Genomic DNA, 27,381 nt, shown 5'->3' with positions numbered 1-27,381 from the left:
AATGGCTCTACAACTTCCTGCCAAATACTTAAAAATTCTAAACATAAAATTTACAGTGCATTTTCAAGGCATCCCAATTATTATCATATTAGCCTATTATGTCTGTTTGGGTTGATTACCTAATTTTGTCAGTATAACGTAACAATAAACAACTGTCATAAAAGTCAAGTTGGAGGTGAAGCTTAGCTATAAATCCAGTTTTAACCCAACATTTTGTTCTCCAAAAATGCCTGAAGTAAATAAGGAATATGACAGATGTTTTTCAATCCATCCGTTTGTCAGTTTATTTTGAAACAGTTCTGTAGCCATTGTCCAATAAGTTCCTGTTTACCTGTTAACTAGCTTGCATTGTTTGTTTTAATCTTTCAAAAAATAATGGCCATGCTTAAATATTTTGTTTAATTTTACTAGGGAACTTGATGAGATTTGTATAATCAAGCAAGAGTTGATGGATGAATATTATTATGTTGTTCAGAAAAGAAAAAAGAAATTGGGAATGTGTCCATGGGATGCCCAAGTTGGCATGTAAAGGGAAATAACTCAAGAACGGTAAATGTGACTCTACTGATATTCGGAATTTTTGTGATAATAAGCATTGTTACAGTGTTATAAGTTTCATAACATTAAGTAGAGGCAAACTTAAGATAGAGAACATAAACGAAATATTCAGAAGTTTTCCTTTGTAAATTAAGAGGCTTAACTTAAAGTGACATCACCAAAATTCTAACTTGATTTGTGTTTTGTAGTAATAAACATTATGTATAGAATTAATAACATTTGGTTGAGTCAAACTAAAGTTAGAGAATGAAAAAAAAACCAAAAACAGCAATTATTTTATCATTTTAAAAGTGGTATAACTTTAATTTAGATGGGTAAATATGATGCAACCAAAATTCAAATTGTTATCTGTGTTTTGTGGTAATAGGCAATTGTGTACAAGTTTCATAACATTTGAGGCAATCTAAAGTTGAAGAATTTCAGAACGTACAGATGCACAAAAAGACGAGGATAAAAGTTGATTACCCCTCCCCTACGGTGCAAACATAAAAATAATTAAAGAATTAAAATTGTATATATATAAAAATAATTGAAGAATTAAAGTTATATATATACAATTTTTTGATAAACACCCTGGAAACTTTATAGTCAAAAACAATGTTACAAAGTAAATAAATAGATTTTTATGATATAATACCTCTTCAAGCTTCTGGTGGATGTCCACAAGAAAAACAACATATTTGTTGCATAGTGAATCATCTAATGGTCTGTTCTGTATCCTAATGAAGTCATCTTGTTTACTGGGGTCAAGTTGAAGGACGTATGTTGTAAGATCTCCAAATAGTGTTGTATACTCGGCTTGAGTGATAGCACCTTTTGTGTTGTGGCTTAGGTAGTTATTTTTAAACTGCCGCAGATCAGAAATCAGTGATCGCTCATTTGGTTTTAAATTGCAGCAATTCATCAAAATCAGACTTGCCAAGGTTATGTCAAGGTCATCTAGTGTGATAGCTTTGGCTGAATACTTGCAGAAACAGTGATGGAAGCCTGGTGTTGGTTTCTCTGTATACAATAGATCCCATTGGTTGTAGTTAAGAGGAAGTGGACCATGATTCACACAGTTTGCGCTGTCCACACAACACTGGGTATTTTTATGGCGGAGATGAAACAGGATGTGTATGACAGGTTTACTGTTGATGAAATCTTGTAGACATCCCAATCCTTTACTTTTGTAGTCCTTCTCTAGCCTCTGTCTGAAAACTGGTGTAACAATCTCTAGTATAACAGAACCAACAATGAAGTAACGTCTACGGTCATCTCTATCCATTCTACAGGCAATAAAAAATAAACACTTTAAACTAATACCATGCTGTATTGATTTCAGAAAAAGAATAATTTTGTTTATTTGTGAAAATATGCACATTTTATGCAAGTGAGTTATACCCTGCTGCTAATTGATGTCAATAAAGCTAAGATATATGGGAATCAAGGGATTGGGTCACCTGGGGCAACAGTCATCAATATAGACCATTTATAGGTAGAGATTGCATGCAATGCAATCAAAGCCTTATGGGACTGACTTTATATCTGGGCCTGTATGCATAAAACCACTTGAATTCCAATCGTAGTACTAATTTATCGTTGGACATGTACATGTAGAAAAATCCGTCCGTTAGGAACAAATCTTAACTGAAGTAGTTTTATGCATACCGCCCCTGAATCTTCCAAGGCTGATCACTACCTTTTCGATACACAAAATATAGTGCATGGATCATAACATTCTATACATCCTATCCATGAACATTTCAAGAAAATTACGGATGTAATATATGCTCAGATATTCAAGGCACAAAATGATGTTTCCCTTTTCAAGAAAATTACATAACTTTTGCAAGGTGCAGGAATCTAATATTTGTTCTAAAAAAAATAAAGGATGTCATGGTTAAAGTCATCTTTAAACAAATTGGAGTTATCTTCCTTTGTCTAGAATTGCTGTTAAATCCACTACAACCAATGCAATATTTAATTTTGCTTCCCACTGATAAATTGAAGCAATCTTAACCATTCAGTGCTTACAAGCACTTTGATTCGTCCTGTTTCTTGACTTGGATGCTCATAGATGTAGCCCACATGTAGGGACTTAGATTGCAGTGAACACATTTACCACAAAAGGTCTTACCACAGAGTGAAACTGAAATGGGTATGGCAGTCTTAAAGCACTGATACCTCATTTTCTTTTTTCTATTAAGAAGGTCATTTCAACCTAAACTTTAAGAATTGTATGAGAATAGGATTATACAATGACTGTAGTCTATTCATATGTTGTTTACTGGTACTTGAAATTTAGAGAGGTTGTCAACTTTCATTTTTAGAGATAGTAAAAAATAGACAAAAAAAAGGTTCAAATAAAAGAGAAGAGATAAAAAAAAAAAGTATTTACTAACCTGAGTTTTATCTGTCTATTGATTTCTGGTCAATATTTTACATTTTTAGAAAAAAATGTCAGACACTATTGTACTTGGTAACTATTACTTGGAAATACCCTTTACTATATTTAGATTTCAAATCACATGTCATGGTGTTATGACCTGTGTCTATTTTTAAACTTCATTTATATTAACTATAACAGTTACTACAGTTTGTGTAGGGGGAATGGTCAAAACATATATCAACAAATATCAATAGTCATCCAGCAGTGTTTAAAAAATGTCATATTTCAAAATGGTCATTCAGGTGTGGTATGATTGATAATAAGATAACTATCCAACAAAACCAAATGAAAAAAAGATATGAACCACTTCATTGGATCTTTTCCCTAGATATCAATATTTGCTTTTATAAAAATAATCCTTCTCGTGTGTTATCATTTAGTCTCATTTACAACTTTTGTTACTGTATATAAAGCATTTTTACTGTAGGTCAGATATGCTTTTCTTATTAATGATCATTATGAGGTTCTAATGTCGTCTGCCTGTCAACCAACATGGCTCTTTATAGCTGACTATGAGGTATAGGCTTTGCTCATTGGTGAAGGCTGTACAGTGACCTGTAGTTGTTAATTTCTGTGTCATTTTGATCTCTTGTGGATAGTTGTCTCATTGGCTAACAATTGGCTACAAATAGAAAACATATATAGAGGGAAATACAAATTTTGTCTTGAATACAAAATCCTACTTAGAATAGGATAATTTGATACAGCAAAAATGTTCAGTGTTGAGATGGACTACTGTCTCTTAAATTACTAAAAGCGGTCAGATGTAATTATGTGTACATGTCTGTCTGGCATGTTTCATATGCCCTTGACCATAGTTTCATGATTGATTTCATGATTGATTGTCAGTGATAATTTATATAGTTTTTGCGGTTTTGTTAGTTTATCAGATAATACAAGGAATAGGTCAACTATATAATGTGTACATATAAAAAAAGAAGATGTGGTAGGATTGCCAATGAGACAACTCTCCACAAGAGACCAACATGGCACAGAAATTAACTACTATATAAGGTCACCGTAAAGCCTTCAACAATGAGCAAAGCCCATACTGCATAGCTATAAAAAGCCCCGAAATGACAATTTAGAACAATTAAAACGAGAAAACTAATGGCCTAATTTATGTATAAAAAATGAATGAAAAACAAATATGTAACACATAAACAAATGACAACCACTGAATTACAGGCTCCTGACTTAGGACAGGCACATTACACACAGAATGTGGCGGGGTTAAACATGTTAGTGGGATCCCAACCCTCCCCCTTACCTGGGACAGTAGTTTAACAGTACAACATATATAAGAACAACTATAAAAATCAGTTGAAAAAGGCTGAACTCATTAGATGGATAAAAATATGTATGTTTGACATAATTCATCTGACCTTGACCATAACCTCATTTTCAGTAATCATTGATAATCAAACTTTCAACATAAATTCAATCAAGATTAAAGTAAACAATGGTAAAACAGGCAAGATATTTCAGTGTATGAACTCTTGTTTACACCCTTTTTTGAATGTTGGCAAATGTCCATTGTTGAAGATGCAAAAAAGAAAAACAACTAGCAACACAGGCTCTTCATAGTCTCTCTTTAAAAAGCAGTTTCATTGAAATTGAGAACTTTTAAAATTATCTTTTGAATATCCTTTAAAAAAGAAAGAAAGGCTTTATTAGCAGCAACAATCACCTAATTAACTCTTTTATATAAGTTAAGATCACTTCAGTTCATAGTTTATTGAGTAACATGATTTTTAATGCCATTTTGTGATGATTTGTAATTTTTCCAGATAGTTTTTGCAAGTCTATGAATGATTTACTTGGTGTACGAGGTGATGATTGTGAGTCTATTACATCTAACTCACCAATACCAGGTACACCAATAGAGATTGAGAGCGATCTGAGGCATACAAAGACACCTAACAGTACACATAATATTCCCAACAATGTAGTTAAAGGATCCTCACCTTTTCGAGAGAAACATACAGATTCCGATGCATCATCCAAGTTAGATAACTCTTCAGTGAATGAGGACAGTACTGAATATACTAAGTCTTTGTTAGTAAACCAGATACCAGGAAATCAGTATAATGGTAATATGTGTGCATACTATCAGCTAGAACTTTACAAAAGAAATAAAAATATTTTTACATGTAAATTCATTAATATTTGTTTGGTATACCAATTTTATTTAGTAGGAATAGGTGAACCATGAATTTGAATGTTCAATTAAATATCAATAGTCACCAAATGTAAAAAAAGAGAAGTTTTCTTCAGTCCCAAAATTAGTCCCAACGACAAAATTGAAACCACAGTATTATTAATACCTAGATTCCTATAATTTCATCTTTATATCACGGTGCATAACCATAACGGCCACTTCTGGCGGAAACGGATACTGCCACCAAAACCAACGACGACTTTCGGCGTTTTTCCTATAAATGACTCGGACGACACTCCGAATAATGATGATTTAGACAAATCTGTTAGGTGAGTGATACAATTGCTTTGTCCACGGAATCCTCGGATGTTTTTTGGTCATCTAGAAACCACTTATCCCAACGAACATGTTTTCCTCTTATATTTGATTAGCATTTTAAACTAGTGACTATGTGTTGTGCAACTCTTTTTCCACCAAAATGATAATTATTTCGGCTTTAATTAGAACAGTATTAGCCATACTTACATGGTTTCGACGTAAACTTTCTTTTGTTAATAACATTTTGTGCATAATTCAAGATTTAAAGTCAAACTCCTTCCTTTTCAAATTATTAGAAACGGACCCTTTCACCTAGACCCGTTTCTAATAATTTTGAAAAGGAAGGAGTTTGACTTTAAATCTTGAATTATGCACAAAATGTTATTAACAAAAGAAAGTTTACGTCGAAACCATGTAAGTATGGCTAATACTGTTCTAATTAAACCGAAAATAACTCAAATAATTATCATTTTGGTGGAAAAAGAGTTACACAACACATAGTCACTAGTTTAAAATGCTAATCAAATATAAAAGGAATACATGTTCGTTGGGATAAGTGGTTTCTAGATGACAAAAAAACATCCGAGGATTCCGTGGACACAGCAATTGTATCACTTACCCAACATATTTGTCTAAATCATCATTATTCGGATCGTCGTCCGAGTCCATCATAGGAAAAACGCCGAAAGTCGCCGTTGGTTTTGGTGGCAGTATCCGTTTCCGCCAGAAGTGGCCGTTATGGTTATGCGCCGTGTATATGTGATGTATCACCCATTTAGTTGTGGGATGTTTTATCAAAAAGTCCTATTTTTACATTTACAGATATAGAGGTGTATATTGGAAATCTGGAAGAATCTGTGACGAAGGTAAATAATATATATCAAATAATTAATTGTGATTAATATCTGCCTCTAAAGGTTTTAATCAACCCAGTGGCACATTATATTTTCAACGCTTTGGATCATCTGTACTATAAAAGGGACTATGTCCGCTATTGTCATCTTTAGCCTCTAGAGAGATTATTTGACTCACCCTCTCAGTTATGGTTTATTGACTTTGCTAAGTTTACCCATTGGCTGGTTTCTGCTCTTTGGTCGAGTTGTTGTCTCTTTGACACATTCCCCATTTCCATTCTCAATTTTTTTTAGTCTGTGTTTAGGTTTATTTAAAAGGAACTATTTATAATAAGTCAATGGTAATTGGTATGCAGTTGTATTAGCATTGGCACATCTAATTTCCATGGAGATTGTTTAGCCATGTACCTTCAGGCAGGGTTCATTGACCTTGAATATTTTCAAAACCTACATGTTAAAGTGTTGCTATTTTAATTTCAATATTTGCATTATCCAAATTACCAAAAAGTGAGACCTATCTCTGTGAAAACAGATTTAACTATTTGAGAGAAACTTTTATATATTGATTTCACTGCTTTTAAGATAATTGTTTTCATATATATTGAAGCCTGATGTTGAAGAATTAGTAAAAGATTTTCACCCTACAATTGTGAGAGTTAGAACGAATAAGGATGACAGAAGAAAAGTGTAAGTACATTTGTACTTAGCTAAATAGATGAGCAATAAAAGAGATGAGACTGCTGTGTAAAATATTATTATTTGGACAACTCTCCACAATTTTATCTAAATGCATACCTGTCAACCTGTGATGATGAAAATGCAGGTCATGACTTGTATTGAAGAATCAAATCTCAGGTCATAACACGTACGAACTTTTTCGAGCTGAATTTCAGTATTTATGGTACATTTTCTTATAATGTATATCAAAGATACCAAAACATCAATGCATGTTCACTTTGTTTAGTCATTTTAAATCTTATTAAGTATTATTTCATTGCACTTTTAAAGATTTTTATTAATTTGTGTAACTCAGTGTTATGTGCTTTACTTTTTGAGAGAAAATACTACAATCATCAAACACTAGAATTTAATGTAATTCTTAAATGTTTGAGACTGTTGACTATTTCATTCAACAAGGAAATTAGACTATGATAAAGTATAGTTACAGGAAGTATAAATTTATGTAAAAAATAATTTTCAACTTTTAAAAAAAAATTGTATAAAGGTATAAAAATAATGAAAAGTTATTTTTCAATATGTATTTGAATTTTATATTTTAATGATTTAATCTTTTTCACCCATAAAACGTAAATATAAGGAATAATTTTGAATGGTGACAAATAAGGGGAAGGAACTCTAGTTCAGTTTGTAAACCACATGGTGCAATTTATTTACAACCTAAAGCTAAGCCTAAGGTAATTGGTGTTAATTAACAGTGTGTTTGACACCAAAGCTGTCAAGTGAAGCCATGCACTTAATGGGTCACTTAATTTGACAGTTTACATAGCTAGATGAACTTCCTGTTCATGGAAGAATTACGAATTTGCCGGTATTTCAAAGGAATATTACTTATGAAATCAATCTCAAGGCTAAGAAATACGGGTGAAATCGGGTCATTTTCGGAATTCCCGGGTTATTTCAATGACCCGGCGGGTGTTCCGGGTGATCCCTCAGAATTGTGAAAATCTCTGGTCACACCCGCAGAATACGGGTCAGTTGACAGGTATGTAAATAACTAATAGTATAATAGGTGAGTTAGGTTTCTTGAAAAGTATAAAAGATGATTACGTATAATGGAATAAGAAAAATAGATGAGACAAATGGACGCCAAGTATGATTGCATTGTGCTGAGTAGATAAAGGAGATGGTTTTGGAATGTATGATTGTAAAACCCAAGTATTTCCAATTTTAAGTTAAATAGAAAGAAAAAAAACAACAACAAACAAACAAAGTGAATCATTATAAGAACATTCCTACCAAGAAAATAACCAAATTAGCAAGTCAAATATTATCAATCACAATCTTAGACTCAGAGTGAAAAAAAATAAAGAAATTTTTATATGAAATAATTAAATCATTCATGTTAGTTATGTGTGGTTTTCTATTAAAAGTGATCTGTAAAATCACATACAACCACATAGTCAACATATAGTCTAAAAATAGTTTTTCTTTATACAGGTTTGCTTTTGTTAAATTCAGACAGTTATCCCAGGCAGAAGATTGTGTAAGAACAATAAATGAAATTTGTCACAGAGGAAGATTTATAAAAGCTCGTTTATCTGTAGCATCATTGGACAAAGGTAAAACACCAAGGCTTCTGGATATAAAAAAAAAGTTATTACTCACAGTGTTAAATTGTGCTCAACATGAAAAAATCAAGTAACTTGACTGGTTCATTTCTAAGTGTTTTTAAGTTGATGAGTTTCATTGCTTTATCTGACGAACCCTTCAACCAGTGCTTTTGCAAATTTTTAGATGTTGTTACTGATTACAAAATGAGATTCATATGTAATGGTCCAGAATGGATTGGAAACTAGCTCAAAATTATGTTGCTTCTGTGCAACATCTGAAGATCCCTTTAACCAATGCGTTTCATATTTTAAGATGTTACTGATTACAAAATGAAGTTCGAGTTCGATATTGACTAACTTCATATTTACAAGTCAGATATAATGGTCCTAGTTATAATGGAAAATTTAAAAGCTCACCATTAACATTATCAAATATAACAAATTTACAATCATTACTTCAAAATACATTTCATGTTGATTATCATCTTGGTCAACTTAAAACCAATGTTGGCTGATGTCACGTCTACAACCAATCAATCAATGAATTAAATATTCTAATGCAATTATTTTGTATCAATGGTTCTGATCAGATGACAGTAAGTGTGCAATTCTCTAGCTCCTTGTCTGTAACTAAGGAAGCCGACATTTTGAATTGCAGAATGAATTGACATGTAATTTCTACAATAATAAGCAATAAAAAACTCACATGTTGCACCTAAAAATCTTCTTTTTATGAAATTTTATTGCATTCTGAAGCAGCAAAGAAGCCAGAAACAACCGGTGTTTAGGTTTGACAAGGGAAGCATACCTATGTCGTAACCTAGTTTTGGGGCAAAAGAACATAACATCTTCTTGCATAACTTACTAAAATGAAAATTTAACACTGATTTAATGATCGAAATTGAATAATTAACATGTTTTGTGTTAGAATAGAGATAACTGTATTGTTTTTGAAGATTTGTGGACATAGTCCAGTCAATCTAGCATAAATTTGACCCTAACGTTGATTGCAACAGAAGATTTTTAGGTTTTTAATCTTTAGCATTATACCCCAAATATACACGGAAAAAAGTTCTACAAAATCTAACTTGAGGAAAACCAAAATATCACAACTTTGAAATAGAAATGGAGATTTGCATTTAAATGGGAGATAACTCTGCAAAAAATGGCAGAAATATCAATAAAAATTGATACAAAATTATAAACTTGCCGCATCTATTCAACAGATTCTTGTTATTTTAGCAGTCTTTAGAGTATAAAAAACAACTCTAAAGGTGTTTCCATATTTTTTATCATGCTACAATATAGACTTCATAATTCATTAGTTGACCATGTATTAATTTTTTCTACATGTCAAGGCAAAGAATCTTAAATTTAATAAAACTATTTAAGCATATATTCTTCTTTTTGTGGTTTAAAGTTTCTTTAAACAAGGTAGATGCTGAACAAATATAATTTACAGATATAAACAATACCAAATTTTCACATTATTTTTTTCGAAATGGTCACACAAAGCCATAAATTAGCAATCTTTAATGAAAAATGAGCAAAAAAATATAAAAATACCCATAACACTTCAGTTTAGTACATTTCATGAGCAGAAGATGATATCATATAGTCAAATACAAACTTATAACCCCATCAAAGTATCATACTTTGCTTGAATTTTTAAGAAAATCAACCAAAAACTGAAAAAAAAAGACCCATTTTTGCAGAGTTATCTCCCTTTCCAATGTTATTTTCCATAGGAAATTAAAAATGCAGATTTTGAGTTTTTCCTCAAGAAAGATTTTATGGGACTTTTTTCTATGTATATTTGGGGCTAAATGCTATAGATAAGAACTGATACATATTCTGTTGCAATTAGTTTGAGGTTCAAACTTAGTTTGATTGTACTTACACCCATCGATAGTTGTACTGTCAGAAATACGGTTTACCTGTCTCCGCTATGCGCAGCTGGGTAAACTAATTTTGCGACAGTAAAACTTGTGATGGAAGGCAGCAAAGCTTCAAATACAATGCAGTTATCTCTTAAGGCCAAAAAAAAATATATGTCTGTTTCCTGCTGCTAAGGCAAATAAATCAGGGTCAGTAGGTCCGGATTTAAAAAAAATTTTTTTTGGCACTTCCTGTCAGATTTGCAGTCGGTTAAATGTCATGTCTGGTTAGGGTCCTGTACCTAAAAATGATTTAATCTCTTTAATAAAGCTTTAATTCAATTATCCTCCCAGTGCCGACATTTTTAAAACCTTAATTGTAGCACATTTGTGCATTTGTGCTGGGAGCATCCGTTTTGATTGTTAGGGCATAGTAAGATACAGATCTGGATCGGACCGGAAACAGGGTCGGGGCTTTTGAGTCAGGGTCGGTCAGGAACAGGAAACAGACATATATTTTTTTTTTGACCCAAATATACTGTTTGTTTTATTTTTAAATTTCATTAAACTTTTAAAGAGAAGAAAGAAGATGATGGTTGCAAAGTTATAACAAAATCAGCATCAAGTCTGGCAACAGAGAATGACTCATGTTATAATGAGTTAAAGCCAGATATACGTGGACGTTACAGTCTGTGTTATCCAAGAGATAATGAACCTCCTGGAACATCATCTCAGGTACCAAATTTCAAAAGTAAACAAGTGACATATCATATGCCTAAATAAAAATTAAGAAAATATGTAGCAACCAAAAATCAAACACTGAATTACATGCTCTTGACTCATGGCAAGTTAATAAAGACAATGACAAACATTTTGGTAGCCCTTAAACCTCTTCCGTGTAACCCTGAAACCTTTGCTATCCTGGGACAGTGGTATAGTCCTGTAACTTCTATGCTGTAACAGTGGTTTCACCCTCATACCTCCTCTATTCTGGGACAGTGGTATAGCCCTGTAACTTCTATGCTGTAACAGTGGTTTCACCCTCATACCTCCTCTATCCTGGGACAGTGTTATAGCCCTGTAACTTCTATGCTGTAACAGTTGTGTAACCATCACACCTCCTCTATCCTGGGACAGTGGTATAGCCCTGTAACTTCTATGCTGTAACAGTGGTTTCACCCTCATACCTCCTCTATTCTGGGACAGCGGTATAGCCCTGTAACTTCTATGCTGTAACAGTGGTTTCACCATCATACCTCCTCTATCCTGGGACAGTGATATAGCCCGGTAACTTCTATGCTGTAACAGTGTTTTCACCATCATACCTCCTCTATTGTAGATCTGGGACAGTGGTATAACCCTGTAACTTCTATGCTGTAACAGTTGTGTAGAATTATTGGATGTTGTTGTTTTGCTATGGTCTCATTGATATATACACAACATCTTTTTTTCTTGATATAAATTGAACTTCATTTAACTTTTAACCCATGTTAGATGGAAGGTTAGTCTTAAATTAAAGATCTTTTGTCTATTCATTGTAGTAGTGTTGATTATCAGATTTATCTAATTGAGATAGTTAAATTATCAAATTTATAGTCTGAGGCTTGGTGAACATATGAAAGTAAAAAAAGTTATTGTAACATAATGTATACAAGCGATGTAATTGTTGCTTCAATATTGTAATAAATTCCAATTTAAAAGGCCTTAATGAATGAAACATATATACATATATATAAAGTATCTGTTAAGGGTCCAGAAATTTTTAACAGTTAAGACACATTTGCACAATGACAAGACAGGTTCATTTCATTGATTTAGTACAAATGAAAAATAAAAAAACATTCTATTTAAGATTGATTCATTTTGTGTATAAACTTATCCTCTATATCCAAGATATTTAGGAGTTATTGCCCTTCATTGCGGTTACGAAGATTGTAATGAATTTGATAAAAATCCAGTTTGTTATCATTTTGTAGGCTGTTGCTGAGAAATTCAACATGATTAATGACTTCAGAGAGGTTCATTTTACCACAGGGTAAGTAATATGATTAATGACTTCAGAGAGGTTCATTTTACCTCAGGGTAGGTAGTTGAAATTTGTTATTTTTCGGACTGATTAATTTTTGTCGAGCCTGCAACTTTTGTTGCAGAAAGCTCGACATAGGGATAGTGATCCGGCAGCGGCTACGGCGGTGGCGGCGCTGTTAGCTAACTTTGTAAAAGCTTTATATTTTAGAAGGTAGAAGACATGGATGCTTCATACTTTGAATATAGATGCCTCATGTTACGAACTTTCCGTCAGTCACAAGTCCAATGTCCTTGACCTCATTTTCATGGTTCAGTGACTACTTGAAAAAAAAGTTAAGATTTTTTGTAATGTTAAATTCTCTCTTCTTATAAGTAATTGGATAACTATATTTGGTATGTGCGTACCTTGCAAGGTCCTCATGCCTGTCAGACAGTTTTCACTTGACCTCAACCTCATTTCATGGATCAGTGAACAATGTTAAGTTTTGGTGGTCAAGTTCATATCTCAGATACTATATGCAACAGGTCTAGTATATTTGGTGTATGGAAGGAATTTAAGGTGTACATGTCCAACTGGCAGGTGTCATCTGACCTTGACCTCATTTTCATTGTTCAGTAGTTATAGTTAAGTTTTTGTGTTTTGGTCTGTTTTTCTTATACTATATGCAGTAGGTCTACTATATTTGTTGTATGGAATGATTGTAAGGTGTACCTGTCTAGCTGACAGGTGTCATCTGACCTTGACCTCATTTTCATGGTTCAGTGGTCAAAGTTAAGTTTTTGAGTTTTGGTCTATTTTTCTAATACTTTATGCATTAGGTCAACTATATTTGGTGTATGGAAATATTTTATGATCTATATGTCTGTTACGCAGGTTTTATTTGACCTTGACCTCATTTTCACGGTCCATTGCTAAGTGTTGGGTGTTTGTGTTTTGGTCTGTTTTTCTTCATTTATAAGCAATAAGTCAACTACGGTACATGTATATTTGTTGTATTGAAGAATTGTTAGCTGTACATGTCTGCCTGGCATGGTTCATCTGACCTTGACCTAATTTTCATGGTTCATTGATTAACGTTTTGTTTTCTTGGTTAATGTTGAGTTTATGTGACAGTTGTAATAAAGCTTTATATTCAGGTCTATCAACATAATATCAATGATTAGTAAAGAAGGCGAGACATTTCAGCTTGTGCACTCTTGTTTCTACTTTTTTATTCCATACAATTCTTATTCCTGAGATATTTACAAAATCATCAATCAATTTGAAAAAATAATCCTTTTGCATACCTACCAACCCTTTGTTTTGAGCGATAGTCTCCAACATTAATGACAATATTCCAGAAATATCAGCTTGCCAGTCTTCTAATTACAACACATGCAACAGTAAGAAACACCAAATCTGAACAAAATAACATTTTACGTATATGTTGAGACCCCAGCATATTATATCAATCAACCAAGTCATCATGGTGATTGAATAAAACAAAAATAATGTTGTATTTCATTTTTATACGACCACAAAAATTTTAATTTTTTGGTCGTATATTGCTATCATGTTGGCGTCGTCGTCGTCGTCCTGCGTCATTTTGCGTAGTCGTCGTCGTCCGAATACTTTTAGTTTTCGCACTCTAACTTTAGTAAAAGTGAATAGAAATCAATGAAATTTTAACACAAGGTTTATGACCACAAAAGGAATGTTGGGATTGATTTTGGGAGTTTTGGTCCCAACATTTTAGGAATTAGGGGCCAAAAAGGGCCCAAATAAGCATTTTCTTGGTTTTCGCACTATAACTTTAGTTTAAGTGAATAGAAATCTATGAAATTTTGACAAGGTTTATGACCACAAAAGGACGGTTGGGATTGTCTTTGGGAGTTTTGGTTCCAACAGTTTAGGAATTAAGGGCCAAAAAAGGGCCCAAATAAGCATTATTCTTGGTTTTCGCACAATAACTTTAGTATAAGTAAATAGAAATCAATGAAATTTAAACACAAGGTTTATGACCACAAAAGGAAGGTTGGGATTGATTTTTGGAGTTGAGGTCACAACAGTTTATGAATTAGGGGCCAAAACGGGGCCCAAATAAGCGTTATTTTTGGTTTTTGCACCATTACTTTAGTATAAGTAAATAGAAATCTATGAAATTTAAACACAAGGTTTATGACAATAAAAGGAAGGTTGGGTTTGATTTTGGGAGTTTTGGTCCCAACAGTTTAGGAAACAGGGGCCCAAAGGGTCCAAAATTGAACTTTGTGTGATTTCATCAAAAATTGAATAATCTGGGTTCTTTGATATGCCGAATCTAACTATGTATGTAGATTCTTAATGTTTGGTCCCGTTTTCAAATTGGTCTACATTAAGGTCCAAAGGGTCCAAAATTAAACTTAGTTTGATTTTAACAAAAATTGAATCCTTGGGGTTCTTTGATATGCTGAATTTAAAAATGTACTTAGATTTTTAATTATTGGCCTAGTTTTCAAGTTGGTCCAAATGGGGGTCCAAAATTAAACTTTGTTTGATTTCATCAAAAATTTAATAAATGGGTTCTTTGATATGCCAAATCTAACTGTGTATGTAGATTCTTAATTTTTGGTCCAGTTTTCAAATTGGTCTACATTAAGGTCCAAAGGGTCCAAAATTAAACTAAGTTTGATTTTAACAAAAATTAAATTCTTGGGCTTATTTGATATGCTTTATCTAAACATGTACTTTGATTTTTGATTATGGGTCCAGTTTTCAAGTTGGTCCAAATCAGGATTCCATATCGTATTGTGCAATAGCAAGAAATTTTCAATTGCACAGTATTGCACAATAGCAAGAAATATCTAATTGCACAATATTGTGCAATAGCAATTAATTTTCAATTGGAGTTATCTTTCTTTGTATAGAATAGTAGTTGATAATATATGTTGGAAATTTGCCAGACATGACTATGTTGTCATTTTCTATTTTTATTTGCCAATAACTTCATTGGAAATTTGCCAATATAAAATGTTGCTGATGAAGCTAATTTCCTTATCTTATCCAAAATTGTTTTAGATAATGTATGTTGGACATTTGCCAGACATGACTATGATGTCATTTTCTATTTTTATTTGCCAATAACTTTATGTAAATAACTTCATTGGAAATTTGCCAATATAAAATGTTGCTGATGAAGCTTTTTTTCCTTATCTTTTCTAAAATGTTTTTAGATAATGTATGTTGGAAATTTGCCAGACATGACTATCATGTCATTTTCTATTTTTATAATTTTCTGATGTATTTAAATGAGTGTTTATTGTTGCAAAGTCCATTTAAAATTTTAATTAAGATGATGATGATGATGATGGAGTGGCTTGACATTTGTTTTGTGTAAAAAAAACCATATAATGTCAAAAATTTGATCACAATCCAAATTCAGAGCTGTATCACGCTTAAATTTTTTGTCCATACCTGCCCCAACTGTTCAGGGATCAACCTCTGCGGTCATATAAAGCTGCGCCCTGCGGAGCACATGGTTCTTTCTTTTTTAGGAGTAAACAGGATAGTAGTTCAAATGTTTTACTGATTTTATTTTATTGAAGCCTTTGATGTATCAGTAGAACAATTCAATGTATTTACTATACCTGAAGAATTTACAGGTTTTCCAATGGTAAAACTGAATGCAGTACAAAAACAACAAAACATGATAATTGTTTAAAGTCTTTAGGTTGTTGGGGTTAGTTGTCATTTTGTTGACTGGATTTTTGTGACAAAAATGTCTGTTATTGATTTGGGAATGTACGGCCGGCCAGCAGGCGGTCGGCGGGCGGCAATCAAATGTTAAAATGTTAAAATTTTAATATGTTATTACTGACAACTATACGAAGGTCAAGTTCAATAATGGCGATTTTGACTTTTACTGTTCAGGAGTTATGGTTCTTGAAAGATTGAAAAATGGAGTTTCCAGTCGTGTCCGTGCATTTATGCATGAACTGTTCTACCACAGCTTCCGAAATTTTAATATGCTGTTACTGATGACAAAATGGAGGTCAAGTTTAATAATGACGATTTTGACTTTTACCGTTCAGGAGTTATGGTTCTTGAAAGATTGAAAAATGGTGTTTCCCGTCGTGTCCATGCATTTTCTCATGAACTATTCAACCAAAGCTTTTGAAATTTTAATATGTTGTTACTGATGACAAAATAGAGGTCAAGTTCAATAATGATGATTTTGACATTTACCGTTCAGGAGTTATGGTTCTTGAAAGATCGTAAAATGGCGTTTCCATTCACGTTGTTGAATTTATTCATGAATCATTCAATCTAAGCTTTTCAAATTTTAATATGTTGATACTGATGACAAAATGGAGGTCAAATTTGATATTGACGATTTTCACTTTCACCATTCATCAGTAATGGTTCTTGTGATATTACCAGGACACAAATAAATGTTAATAAATCCGGTTTGCTGTCGTTGTGACAGCCTCTTGTTTTCAGCTCACCTGGCTCAAAGGGCCATGTGAGCTATTTTATCATGTGGCGTCTGTTGTCTGTTGTATTTGTCGTTATTTTTTACATTTCTAAATTTCTACAAGGGAACCATTAAATGGAATGGAGCCAAACATGGCATGAATGTTCCTTATGAGGTGCTGGCCAAGTGTCTTTACTTTGAAGCCAATCCATCAGCCAAGATGGCCGTCAGTGGGGACTAAAGTTTAATATAAGATCCTATAAGAAATACAAACAAATGTCTTCTTTTAGAAAACCACTAAATGGAATGTAACCAAACATGGCATGAATGTTTCTTATGTGTTGCTGGTCATGTGTTTTTTTTGAAGCGACTGCCTCATCAAATATGGCCACCAGTGGGGGACCTAGTATACCATAGAACCATAAGAGAAATACATTTGAATAATTTCCTTTAGAGAACCACTGAATGAAATGTAACCAACCAAGGAATGAAAGTTGCTTATGAGGTCCTGATAATTTGTTGCTGCTTTGTTTCCGATTTTCTGATCAAATGACCACTAGGTTTTGGCCTCAACCATTATGTGGGTATCTGCTATGATTTTTTTTATCTATTTTTACTTGATTTCTAAAACCAATTAAGTGTCAGGTGTCAGGTGACACAATTTCTTGAGTAAGTTCAACAATTCACAAGGTGTTTTCAGTGTTATTAAGTAACCTATTCCCTCATGTCAGGGATTGTTGTATAACTATTGTAATAGTGTCAACGTATATTTGTTCCACCTGACAGAAGTTCCAATCGAAACTTTGTTATAAACATTGTCATAATATCTGTTCCTGTGGAAACAAATATTCTGTACCATTAATTCCGTTAGGAACATATACTGTAATATTTATTCCTGTGGAAATAATATTCCAGAATAATTTTTCCCTTTGGAACTTGCATTATGAAGGAACTTCTATTCTGTGACAATAGTATTATCATTTCAGAATGATCTTTGTGAGGTTTATTTCTAAGAAAGGAGCAGTTGAAGCATTTGAAAAGTTTTACAAAGAACTGGATATGAGAGTAGCCCACAACAAACATGATAGAAGAAAACAGTTTGAAACAACAAGACAATGGAACAAGGGATCATTTCAGAGTAAATCCTTGCAACAAAATACCTCAGAACATTCAGATAAATGGCTTTCTCAAAGTAATTCCTTACATCAGAATACTACAGAACAGTGGAAAAAAGAATATTCACATCCAGCCACATGTACTACTGAAGTTTCTAACAATATGACATCACATGGTAACTCTACTTATCTCGATACAAAAAATAAAAACATAGGCATGGCTTACAGTCATTCCACGGATCAAGAGGCAACAGAGCCATCACATTATGAACAAACAAGTCATGGAACATGTGCAAGTTGGGGGAAAGAGACAGAATATCAGAAATGGACAATGCCCGGTGGAAGTTCACATGATAAAGAGGCTAGTGATGAGGAAAATGAAAAGTATTTCTGTAAGTCAAGCTATAAATCTAAAAATAGCTTTCCTAGGATTAAGATCAAGTCGTTTAAAACAAAAGGGAAAGAAAAAAAAATGAAACTTTTTAATGAATTAAGGAAAGGGAAGGAAAATAATTGGATTTTATTTTTAAACTTAATTATAATTAAATGGGGAATGAGTCCTTATAGGTGAAGAAAACCAGGTATTATATATCTGCTCTCAGGTGTGATAATAAGAGAACTGATTCCCCCTGAGAAATTGAACTTATCATTGTAAAACTTAATCTTAATTTCTAGTGTTGAGTGTAAATCATATACAAATACAAAGTCAGCCTAAATTTGTAAGATTTAAGTATTTTTTAAAAGTTTAAATCATTAGCAAAAGTGGGGAGTTTGAATTGTTGTCACACTGCAGACTTTGTTCGTGTACTCTTCAAGAAAAATACTATACATGCATGACTATATGGAGCCTGTAATTGTTATTGGATAACAGTTATATTAACATGTGACCAGTTTAACATTTGTACAGTGGACTAATTATTCTAAAAAGAAAGAGTATTTCCATTTTTACATTTAATTTTTTGGTTTATAATTAATATATATTTTAGGTGTACCTACATTTAACAAAGATAACCTATCAACTGATGCTTCAAATAAATCAGACCAGGAGAGCTGTAAAAATGAGGCCATAAACTCCTCCTATCTTAAACAGGTAAACATTTTGTCTATTTATGTATGGGGTTCATTTACTGAAAACATAGGTATATCATCAGATTAAAATTAACCCTTTTCTGACTAAATAATGTATAGAATTATGACTTTTGAAGTTTATTGGTCTAAGAATCTGTGTGTCATGGTGTTAGTTCAATATCTCATACCACAGATTTCTGTTTTTTGGGATATGATTGCTTTCAAGCAATCTGTAGACTTATACGATTGGTTCAGGGCCAAGCCCTCATGTCAACCGTTTTATTCTAAACATTAAGAAACATCTCAGATTCTTATGATGGTCTTTGTTCAAAAGGTAAACACAAACAAAGGGATTGAACTTAAACAACTTTCCTGTAATGTTCTTTTCATAATCTTCATGTTTGATATTTCCCTTGACTTATATGCGGGTTTTTAACAACACAGAAAATCAGAATTAAGCAGTAGTTATATTTATAGTGGTTTTTTATAAATTTAAAAACACGTCAGAGTGAATTTCCTAGTTGTGATAAAAATGAGAGAATTCTCTAAATTCAGATAAATCTATTTCTGTCATAAGAAATGAAGTGGAGTTTTTCTTATATGTCACCGTTATGAAACTGATATTTGATAATGTACTTCTAGATCGTTTAATTAACATTTAATATACGTTCTTGTTCCAGGGTTTGTTTAGGTAATTATGCGCATGCATATAGTTTTCTTGACTTCAAGGGGTATTAAATTGAATGGTTGCTCTGGATTCCCCACTCAATTGATTAATCTATAACTCATGTGATCTTTTCTATGTATGTCTACTATTGAGGGTTATTGTTGTTGCATAATTTTAAATCATATGCATCATTTAAATTCAAATAAATCATTTATGTAATCCACATTGTAAAGGTGTAACTACAACACCCCTTCAGGCGAAATGAAGTCTTCCATATTATTGTTCCAAATTGTCTCCCTTCCGTAAGTAACTTGCGTGAATTCTGAATCAAAACAACACGTCTAGAAAAATTAACTCGTTCTGTCGATAAACGTCGTATTATATTTAAAACAATCGCAATTTAAAGCGAGGAATGTGTATGGCATGTACGAAAGGAATCATGATCACTGATCCAAAGGAAATTAAATATGTAAAGAGTTGGGAATGGGGTTCCTCCTAGAATTAATGTTGGAAAATAGGTGACAAGATACGAAGTGAAATACCTTCTCTCACTCTGAGTCTCAGTGACGGCTGTGGAAAGTAAACTTGGAATTGATAGTACAAAAATAAAACACAATAGGCCTAAGTACATTGTTCATACACTTTTATCCAGGATTGGCTATTTTGTAACTATTCAGATTACGTAAATTACATTTTACATGTGCAGTTGAATTAGTTTTGAAAATAATATTATCCAGCCACATGTATACATATGGCAATGAAAACAATGGCAATCTTATCCCTCAGCAATCTGCTCTTTGATTTATTACTTTTAATTGTAAGATAAAAGTTTATTTCCGATGTATCTTTTATTACGCCTAGATTCTTGAAAAATCACTCTGCTTGAAATATTTGAAGTTTATTGTAAAGAAATACATCAAAGAAGGAACACATGACCTTGATTTATGCACACTGGCTGACTAAAGTTATGAGTAAAGCAATAACACATGTTTGTTTATAAACTCGCCAGTTAAAACTCAAGTTATGAATATATCTTAAGTACAAGATGTATTTATTTTAGATCTTCACCACAGTTAGAAGTAAGTTAAAACTATTTGTATATAGCTTCTGATAACAAATATATCTGGGTGCGGGAATTTCTCGCTACATTGAAGATGTTGGTGACCTTCTGCTGTTGTTTTTTTCTATGGTCCGGTTGTTGTCTGTTTGGCACATTCCCCATTTCCATTCTCAATTTTATTATACATGAAATTATTAGTCATGATGCAAAACTACAAAGACTTGACCAGGAGTTCAGAAAACATACAATGATCTGATGTAGTTTTTACATCTTATCAATCATATGGATATGCGTGCTGGTGTAGGCACAATCATTGCTCAATGGAATTAAGTTCAATTGAGAATCAATTGACCTTGGAAAATTAGTTAAATTTTCTAGCTAGGTTTATTTCTAAGTTGTTCCAGTAAATTGAACTTTTGTTTGTATACTTTCCAGCTTCAGAAGATTTGGAAAAATTGAAACTACCACAGTTTTATAGTTAACTACTACCAATAGTATCAGAAGTATAACAATTGAAGTCATCAACAGATGGCATGCTAGTCTATTGAGTAAGAAGAAAGGATAGTGCACAAATATAAACTTATGGAAGTTTTTGGAGTAACAACACCCCAGACTTGAGTATATTAAGCTATTAAGAGATACAACAGTATTGAGGAATGTGAAAATGATTGTACTAAGTCATGTAAACAAGAACAAAACTTGTGTTACTAAGGATGAATTGGTGGTATTACATGACTGACAAGAATCAAATAATTTTCATAATTTATGTTATTTTGTATTCTATTGATTGGAAGCAATAGAGATAATGTTAACTTGATTTACCTTTTTAGCCCGAAGGGCCAAGTGAGCTTTTCCCATCACTTTGCGTCCGTCGTCGTCGTCCGTCGTCGTCGTCTGTCGTCGTTAACTTTTACAAAAATCTTCTCCTCTGAAACTACTGGGCCAAATTAAACCAAACTTGGCCACAATCATCATTGGGGTATCTAGTTTAAAAAATGTGTGGCGTGACCCAGCCAACCAACCAAGATGGCCGCCACGGCTAAAAATAGAACATAGGGGTAAAATGGGGTTTTTGGCTTATAGCTCAAAAACCAAGCATTTAGAGCAAATCTGACATGGGGTAAAATTGTTTATCAGGTCAAGATCTATCTGCCCTGAAATTTTCAGATGAATCGAACAACCTGTTGTTGGGTTGCTGCCCCTGAATTGATAATTTTAAGGAAATTTTGCTGTTTTTGATTATTATCTTGAATATTATTATAGATAGAGATAAACTGTCGACAGCAAAAAAGTTCAACAAAGTAAGATTTACAAATAAGGCTTAAATTAAAATATTGTTTGTTTGCAGTTTACCGACCGACCCTTGAAAATCCTCCCGACTGTGAAAATTTTATTGCTTTAAATTTGAAGAAATTTTTTTTAATACTTCTATTGACGCGATCTGGAACTTTGTGTCCTTTCAGGAAATGATTTAAAGTCTGGGTCAATTACGCATTTCAAGTTCGGTTTTTCTTAGCTTCCTATCAAGCGTTCATGTGACCATTTAATGATAAAGCACATGGAAATTGTTTACAGGTATCCATGAAGTCACGGAGGAGTACTTTACGCTGTCATCTCGTGTCAATTTTAAGACAAATAACAAACAAAAAAGTTTATTAGTAAACTGTTTATACAGATTCAGGCACATGTAATGATGTGTGATGATATCATTGACGATGATGCAGCGGATATTCATAACTGACACGATAACCATTCTGTCTCAAACAAATCGGGTACAGAATCTGTGGAGCCTGACTTTATGGAACCAATTTCAGTGGTTAAATAATTCGACAGCAGCTTGAAGTATGGCATATTTTCTACAAATCATTGTGAAGACGACAAAGATGAAACCACTCCTCCGTGACTTAAATCTTCATGGATATCTGTAAACACGCCTTTTCGGAGGAAGGGCTCATTTGAAATGTTAATGGATATAGATTATGCCAAATCAATAAGAAGCAACCCTAACTACACAAAGATGTAGAGAAAATGAATGGTTAGCTTGAAAAATAAATATACTCTCTCTATATTAAATCTATCTTCAATTGCAATGAGTATGCTCCTTTAGGATAAGGGGGGCTGCCCCACTCATTGCAATTATTCTCTATCTTACAATATTAAATATACCCAAACTGTGTGGCCCGAGTGAATTCAATTAAAACATGTCCTTAGGAGCTATGCTGCCATTTTTTTTATGCATTAAAAACATTTCAGTACAGACCATTTACTTTTAATGGGGTGCTATGGATTTCACCCCAAACTTTAGATTTCTTTGGTTTTCATTAAAGCCTGGCAAAAATATAACCTTATCACATATAATTAAATATTGTTAGAAATATGAAAAAAGTCGAATGTCTTTATACTTTTTTTTCAAGTTGCCTTTTTTCAATTGAGGAAGATTCAATGGTTATTTTTTTTTATTAAAAATACACTCTTTAATACATTGTCTTATAAATCTTTAATATCTACATTTTTCTGATGAAAATACTTTACTCATGAAAACATTCTAGTCAAGAAGCATACATGTCTGAATATATTTCTTTAAAACAGTTCTAGTCATAATGACATTCCATGTTTATAAGTGTTCCAGTATTTAATAATTATACCATATTTTATGTCATAAATTGGATAATGACACTATGTTAAAGTTTCAGTTTTGGTTAAAAAATTTTTTTATCTGAAAATGCCTGTTCATTTGATGTTGGTTTTCAGCATGTCCAGTGTTTGTTGTTTTAAAATGTTTTTTTTTTCTTCACAAGAAACTTGGTTTAGTGTAACTGCTTGTTTAAACTGTATTTTGGCTGATAAAATAAAATATTTTTCCTACCTACCGACCCTTCAGTCTGAAGGTACAGTCAGAAAACTGCAAACAAACATATTTTTAAGGTTAGCCTAAGTCAACGTGACGGAAATGGTCAGTTGACCCCTTTAGGAGTTATTGCCCTTTTTAGTCCATTTTAACCATTTTTCGTAAATCTTAGTTATCTTTTACAAAAATCTTCTCCTCTGAAACTACTGGGACAAATTAATCCAAACTTGGCCACAATCATCATGTGGGTATCTAGTTTAAAAAGGAAATTTTGCTGTTTTTGGTTATTATCTTGAATATTATTATAGATAGAGATAAACTGTAAACTGTAAACAGCAATAATGTTTAGCAAAGTAAGATTTACAAATAAGTCAACATGACTGAAATGGTCAATTGACCCTCTAAGGAGTTATTGTCCTTTTGTGGTCAATTATTAACAATTTTCATAAAATTTGTAAATTTTTATAAACATTTTCCCCTGAAACTACTGGGCCAAGTTCATTATAGGTAGAGATAATTGTAAGCAGCAAGACTGTTTAGTAAAGTAAGATGTACAAACACATCACCATCACCAAAACACAATTTTGTCATGAATCCGTCTGCTTCCTTTGTTTAATATTCAAATAGACCAAGGTGAGCGACACAGGCTCTTTAGAGCCTCTAGTTTTTTCATATGTTTAAAATTTGTAAAAGTTGTATTGCAAACAGTTATTTCACTATATATTACTATTCTTGTTGGTTTAAATTGTAGTTTTTTTGTTGACGATTTGGTATGAACAATTGTTGCTGTATAATTTATTGAGTTATTAGAAAAATTTGGCTGATGTAAAAATATTGATGTTATTTTTCTATTGTTAAAATATTATCCTTTTTTACAAAGTTTTTACAATATGAGCATATATGAGTATGGTACATTTCTGTTTTCCAGTTTTCATTTACAAGCAGTTTGATAACACAAGAAAATGGCAAATGTAAATATAACATTTGTTTAACATATCTAGAGGTATAGGTATATATTGCTTCTGTTTTGCTAAACTTGCCACTGAAGGGCCAAAATGAATAACTAGAAAATTCCCCTTGCTTGCCTTGACCTTTATTATTCGCAAACTTTGCATTCCTCATTTTATTCATTATGTATATTACCAGTACCTTGTCTGTCTGCTTTTACAACAAATCTTGTGTGGTTAGAGGTTTACAGTAAAGAGTTAAACAAACGATGTATAAGTTTTCATTAGCTTTGAAATAGTTTTCAGTGAGTGAGAGTACTCTTACATCCATACTTTAAATCTTTTGTATTTGTGTTTTGCTTATCAAATGAGTCAACTGATTGTACAGTTTGTTTCTTGTGATGTGCTGTTACACCACTGTCAAAGGTAAGGATAAGGTTTTCAGCTTACAAGCAAGTTTTAGCAATCTTTATTCTTGATGTGACTGTCCTAAATTTCAGGTATGAAGTTTGGCACTAGATAATGTGTAATGTGTAAGTACGGTTGAGATTTGTGCTGAAAGTCTGAAGAAATATGACTTGTGAAACAATCAGCTTAGTAATAACAAAATTCTCTAAAACTTTTTTTACAGTTTGTATTTAGCTGTTACACCACTATCCAAGGTAAGCTATCTGAAGGACACCTACAGGTGCCAGAATTCTCGCTACATTGAAGACCCATTGGTGGCCTTCGGCTGTTGTCTGCTCTATGGTCGGGTTGTTGTCGCTTAAACACATTCCCCATTTCCTTTCTCAATTTTAAGGATATGGTTTATAGCTTACAAGCATGTTTTAGCCAACCATATTCTTGGTGTGACTGTCAAAAGTGTCTGGTTTGGAGTTCGACCCTTAATAATGTGTAATGTGTAAGCACAGTTGAGATTTGTGCTGAAACTTTTAATAAATAAGAAACAACCAGCTTACTAAAATTCATCTAAATTCTTATGCACCACCTTCTGTGGAAATTGACTGCTAAATCAAAGTATCTGATAGTCATCACCTTGAATCTCAATTTATCATCTTGCCTCGTATCCAATTCTGTTGTTATACTAGCTATCAATGTCTTAATGCAACCCAACAGCTGAAATCAAAGAAACTTACAAGACTCTTAACAGGTAATACAATTGAGTATCTAACTTTAAAGTCAAACACGAAAATAAAGGCATCTTTTTGTTTCCTTAGAGTGGACTTACTTATTACTTTCTAATCTACTTTGGGGCCTTTAAAATATCATATGTCAAATAAGTTCTAATAGTATTCCTACTCTAGTTTTGTGTAATTCATCCTTTACAGTTTGATTCAGTTAGTCTTGTTATCTTTTTGACTTCATCATCGGATATCAAATCTGTCTTGTTGATTTATTTTTTCTAATGAGGTAGTATTGTTGTGTCAGATTTAGATTTCAAATTCACACCAGGAAGGAAAGGGAATATATGTTAGATCCTTTAAATTTCAGCTCCCTAGTAGATATAGAACTACCATCTTTCTTTTTTATGAACAATTGGAAATGTATCTTGTCTTGTCTTCTTAGATATCATAGAGTCTACTTTAGGGCCTTAATATCATAGAGTCTACTTTAGGGCCTTTATATCATAGAGTCTACTTTAGGGCCTTTATATCATAGAGTCTACTTTAGGGCCTTTATATCATATGTCAAATGAGTTCTTATGATAGTCCTACTCCAGGTCTCTGCAATTTATCCTATACTGTTTGATTCCATTAGTCTGGTTTTCTTTTGGACTTCATCATCGGAGATTAAACCCATCTTGCAGTGTTAAAGTAAATCTTTAATTTTCAAATTCACACCAGGAAGGAAAGGAAATATATGTTAGCTCCTTTGAGTTTGATACTCCATACTAGAACTGCTGTATTTGATTTTAATGAAAAAAATGAGTTTTTGTCTTTTCTTCTTAGGTGTCTTCAAATATTTCTTTGAATTTTCAATCAATTATTTTAATACATTGTATATGGCCTATCATAAAATGATGGTTAGGAAATAAGTATAATTATAAGTTTCATGTGTTTTAGTTCCTCTATAAACATCTTTATCTTAATTAAGTGTTATGTAACAGTTCCAGGAGAAACTGATTACATGTAAAGTTTATTTACTGTTATTACTGTAAAAAAATAATCACCTTTGTATTTCTGTGACTTTTAAAGATCATGGTTCTAAAATAGGATCAAATACTAGTTTAAGCATTTGAGTCCTTTTTAGAATTCGTTATCTTAATTTAGTGTTACACAACAGTTCCAGGAAAAACTGATCATGTATAAGATTTATTTCTCGTAATAAGCTTAAATTATCACCTTTGTTTGTTTTCCTAGTGTATCTGTCAATAATTCTATTGAAGAATGATTTTTTTTAGCCTATTTTGTATTTTTGAAGTCTTCATATTTGTATATAAGTATTCTAGTATGCTTTTTCTCTTATTCTTGTAATTATCTTACAATAGTGAAACATGTTTAAGCAGAACCGTTTAATGACCGAAACGTGTTTCCAATTTAACCAGATATATGGTTTCTGTAGGTTAAACATATATTTTCAAGCTTTCGACTTTCTGTTGTTAAAGGTGATCAACCTCATACATTTGTGCCTACATGCTTACTTGTCTTTATTAACATTAAATGCATCCCCAGTAACAACCACTTGTTGTGATCTTACTATGGAATAGATTGGTTCATTGTTT

At 32.5% G+C, this 27,381-nt stretch overlaps 2 protein-coding genes across 5 annotated transcripts in view; one reads left to right on the top strand and one right to left on the bottom strand.

The window, feature by feature from the left end:
* Nucleotides 1-21,686, top strand: part of LOC143084971 (uncharacterized) — a 40,702-nt gene extending 19,016 nt beyond the window's left edge. For both annotated transcript variants that reach the window (XM_076261068.1, XM_076261069.1), the window contains 9 exons: nucleotides 4,780-5,082; nucleotides 6,291-6,334; nucleotides 6,930-7,009; nucleotides 8,501-8,622; nucleotides 11,068-11,225; nucleotides 12,467-12,525; nucleotides 17,938-18,458; nucleotides 19,053-19,156; nucleotides 21,297-21,686. In XM_076261068.1, the coding sequence (XP_076117183.1) occupies nucleotides 4,780-5,082; nucleotides 6,291-6,334; nucleotides 6,930-7,009; nucleotides 8,501-8,622; nucleotides 11,068-11,225; nucleotides 12,467-12,525; nucleotides 17,938-18,458; nucleotides 19,053-19,156; nucleotides 21,297-21,320 (1,415 nt within the window). In that variant the 3' untranslated portion in view covers nucleotides 21,321-21,686. The remainder of the gene's footprint in view (nucleotides 1-4,779; nucleotides 5,083-6,290; nucleotides 6,335-6,929; nucleotides 7,010-8,500; nucleotides 8,623-11,067; nucleotides 11,226-12,466; nucleotides 12,526-17,937; nucleotides 18,459-19,052; nucleotides 19,157-21,296) is intronic.
* Nucleotides 1-27,381, bottom strand: part of LOC143084972 (uncharacterized) — a 50,295-nt gene that overhangs the window by 8,411 nt on the left and 14,503 nt on the right. The window contains exons 1-2 of one of the 3 annotated variants that reach the window (XM_076261070.1): nucleotides 2,943-3,062; nucleotides 1,196-1,826 (exon numbers count right to left, since the gene is read on the bottom strand). The exons of 1 other annotated variant lie outside the window; for it this stretch is intronic. In XM_076261070.1, the coding sequence (XP_076117185.1) occupies nucleotides 1,196-1,825 (630 nt within the window). In that variant the 5' untranslated portion in view covers nucleotide 1,826; nucleotides 2,943-3,062. Of the gene's footprint in view, nucleotides 1-1,195; nucleotides 1,827-2,677; nucleotides 2,786-2,942; nucleotides 3,063-27,381 lie in introns of those variants that run through there. One more of the 3 variants, XM_076261071.1, reaches the window with a different exon arrangement.

Source organism: Mytilus galloprovincialis, chromosome 8 (genome assembly GCF_965363235.1).
Source record: "Mytilus galloprovincialis chromosome 8, xbMytGall1.hap1.1, whole genome shotgun sequence".
NCBI lineage: Eukaryota > Metazoa > Mollusca > Bivalvia > Mytilida > Mytilidae > Mytilus > Mytilus galloprovincialis.
Note: the sequence above shows the minus strand (reverse complement) of the source record. Positions and strands in the feature narration are given on the sequence as shown.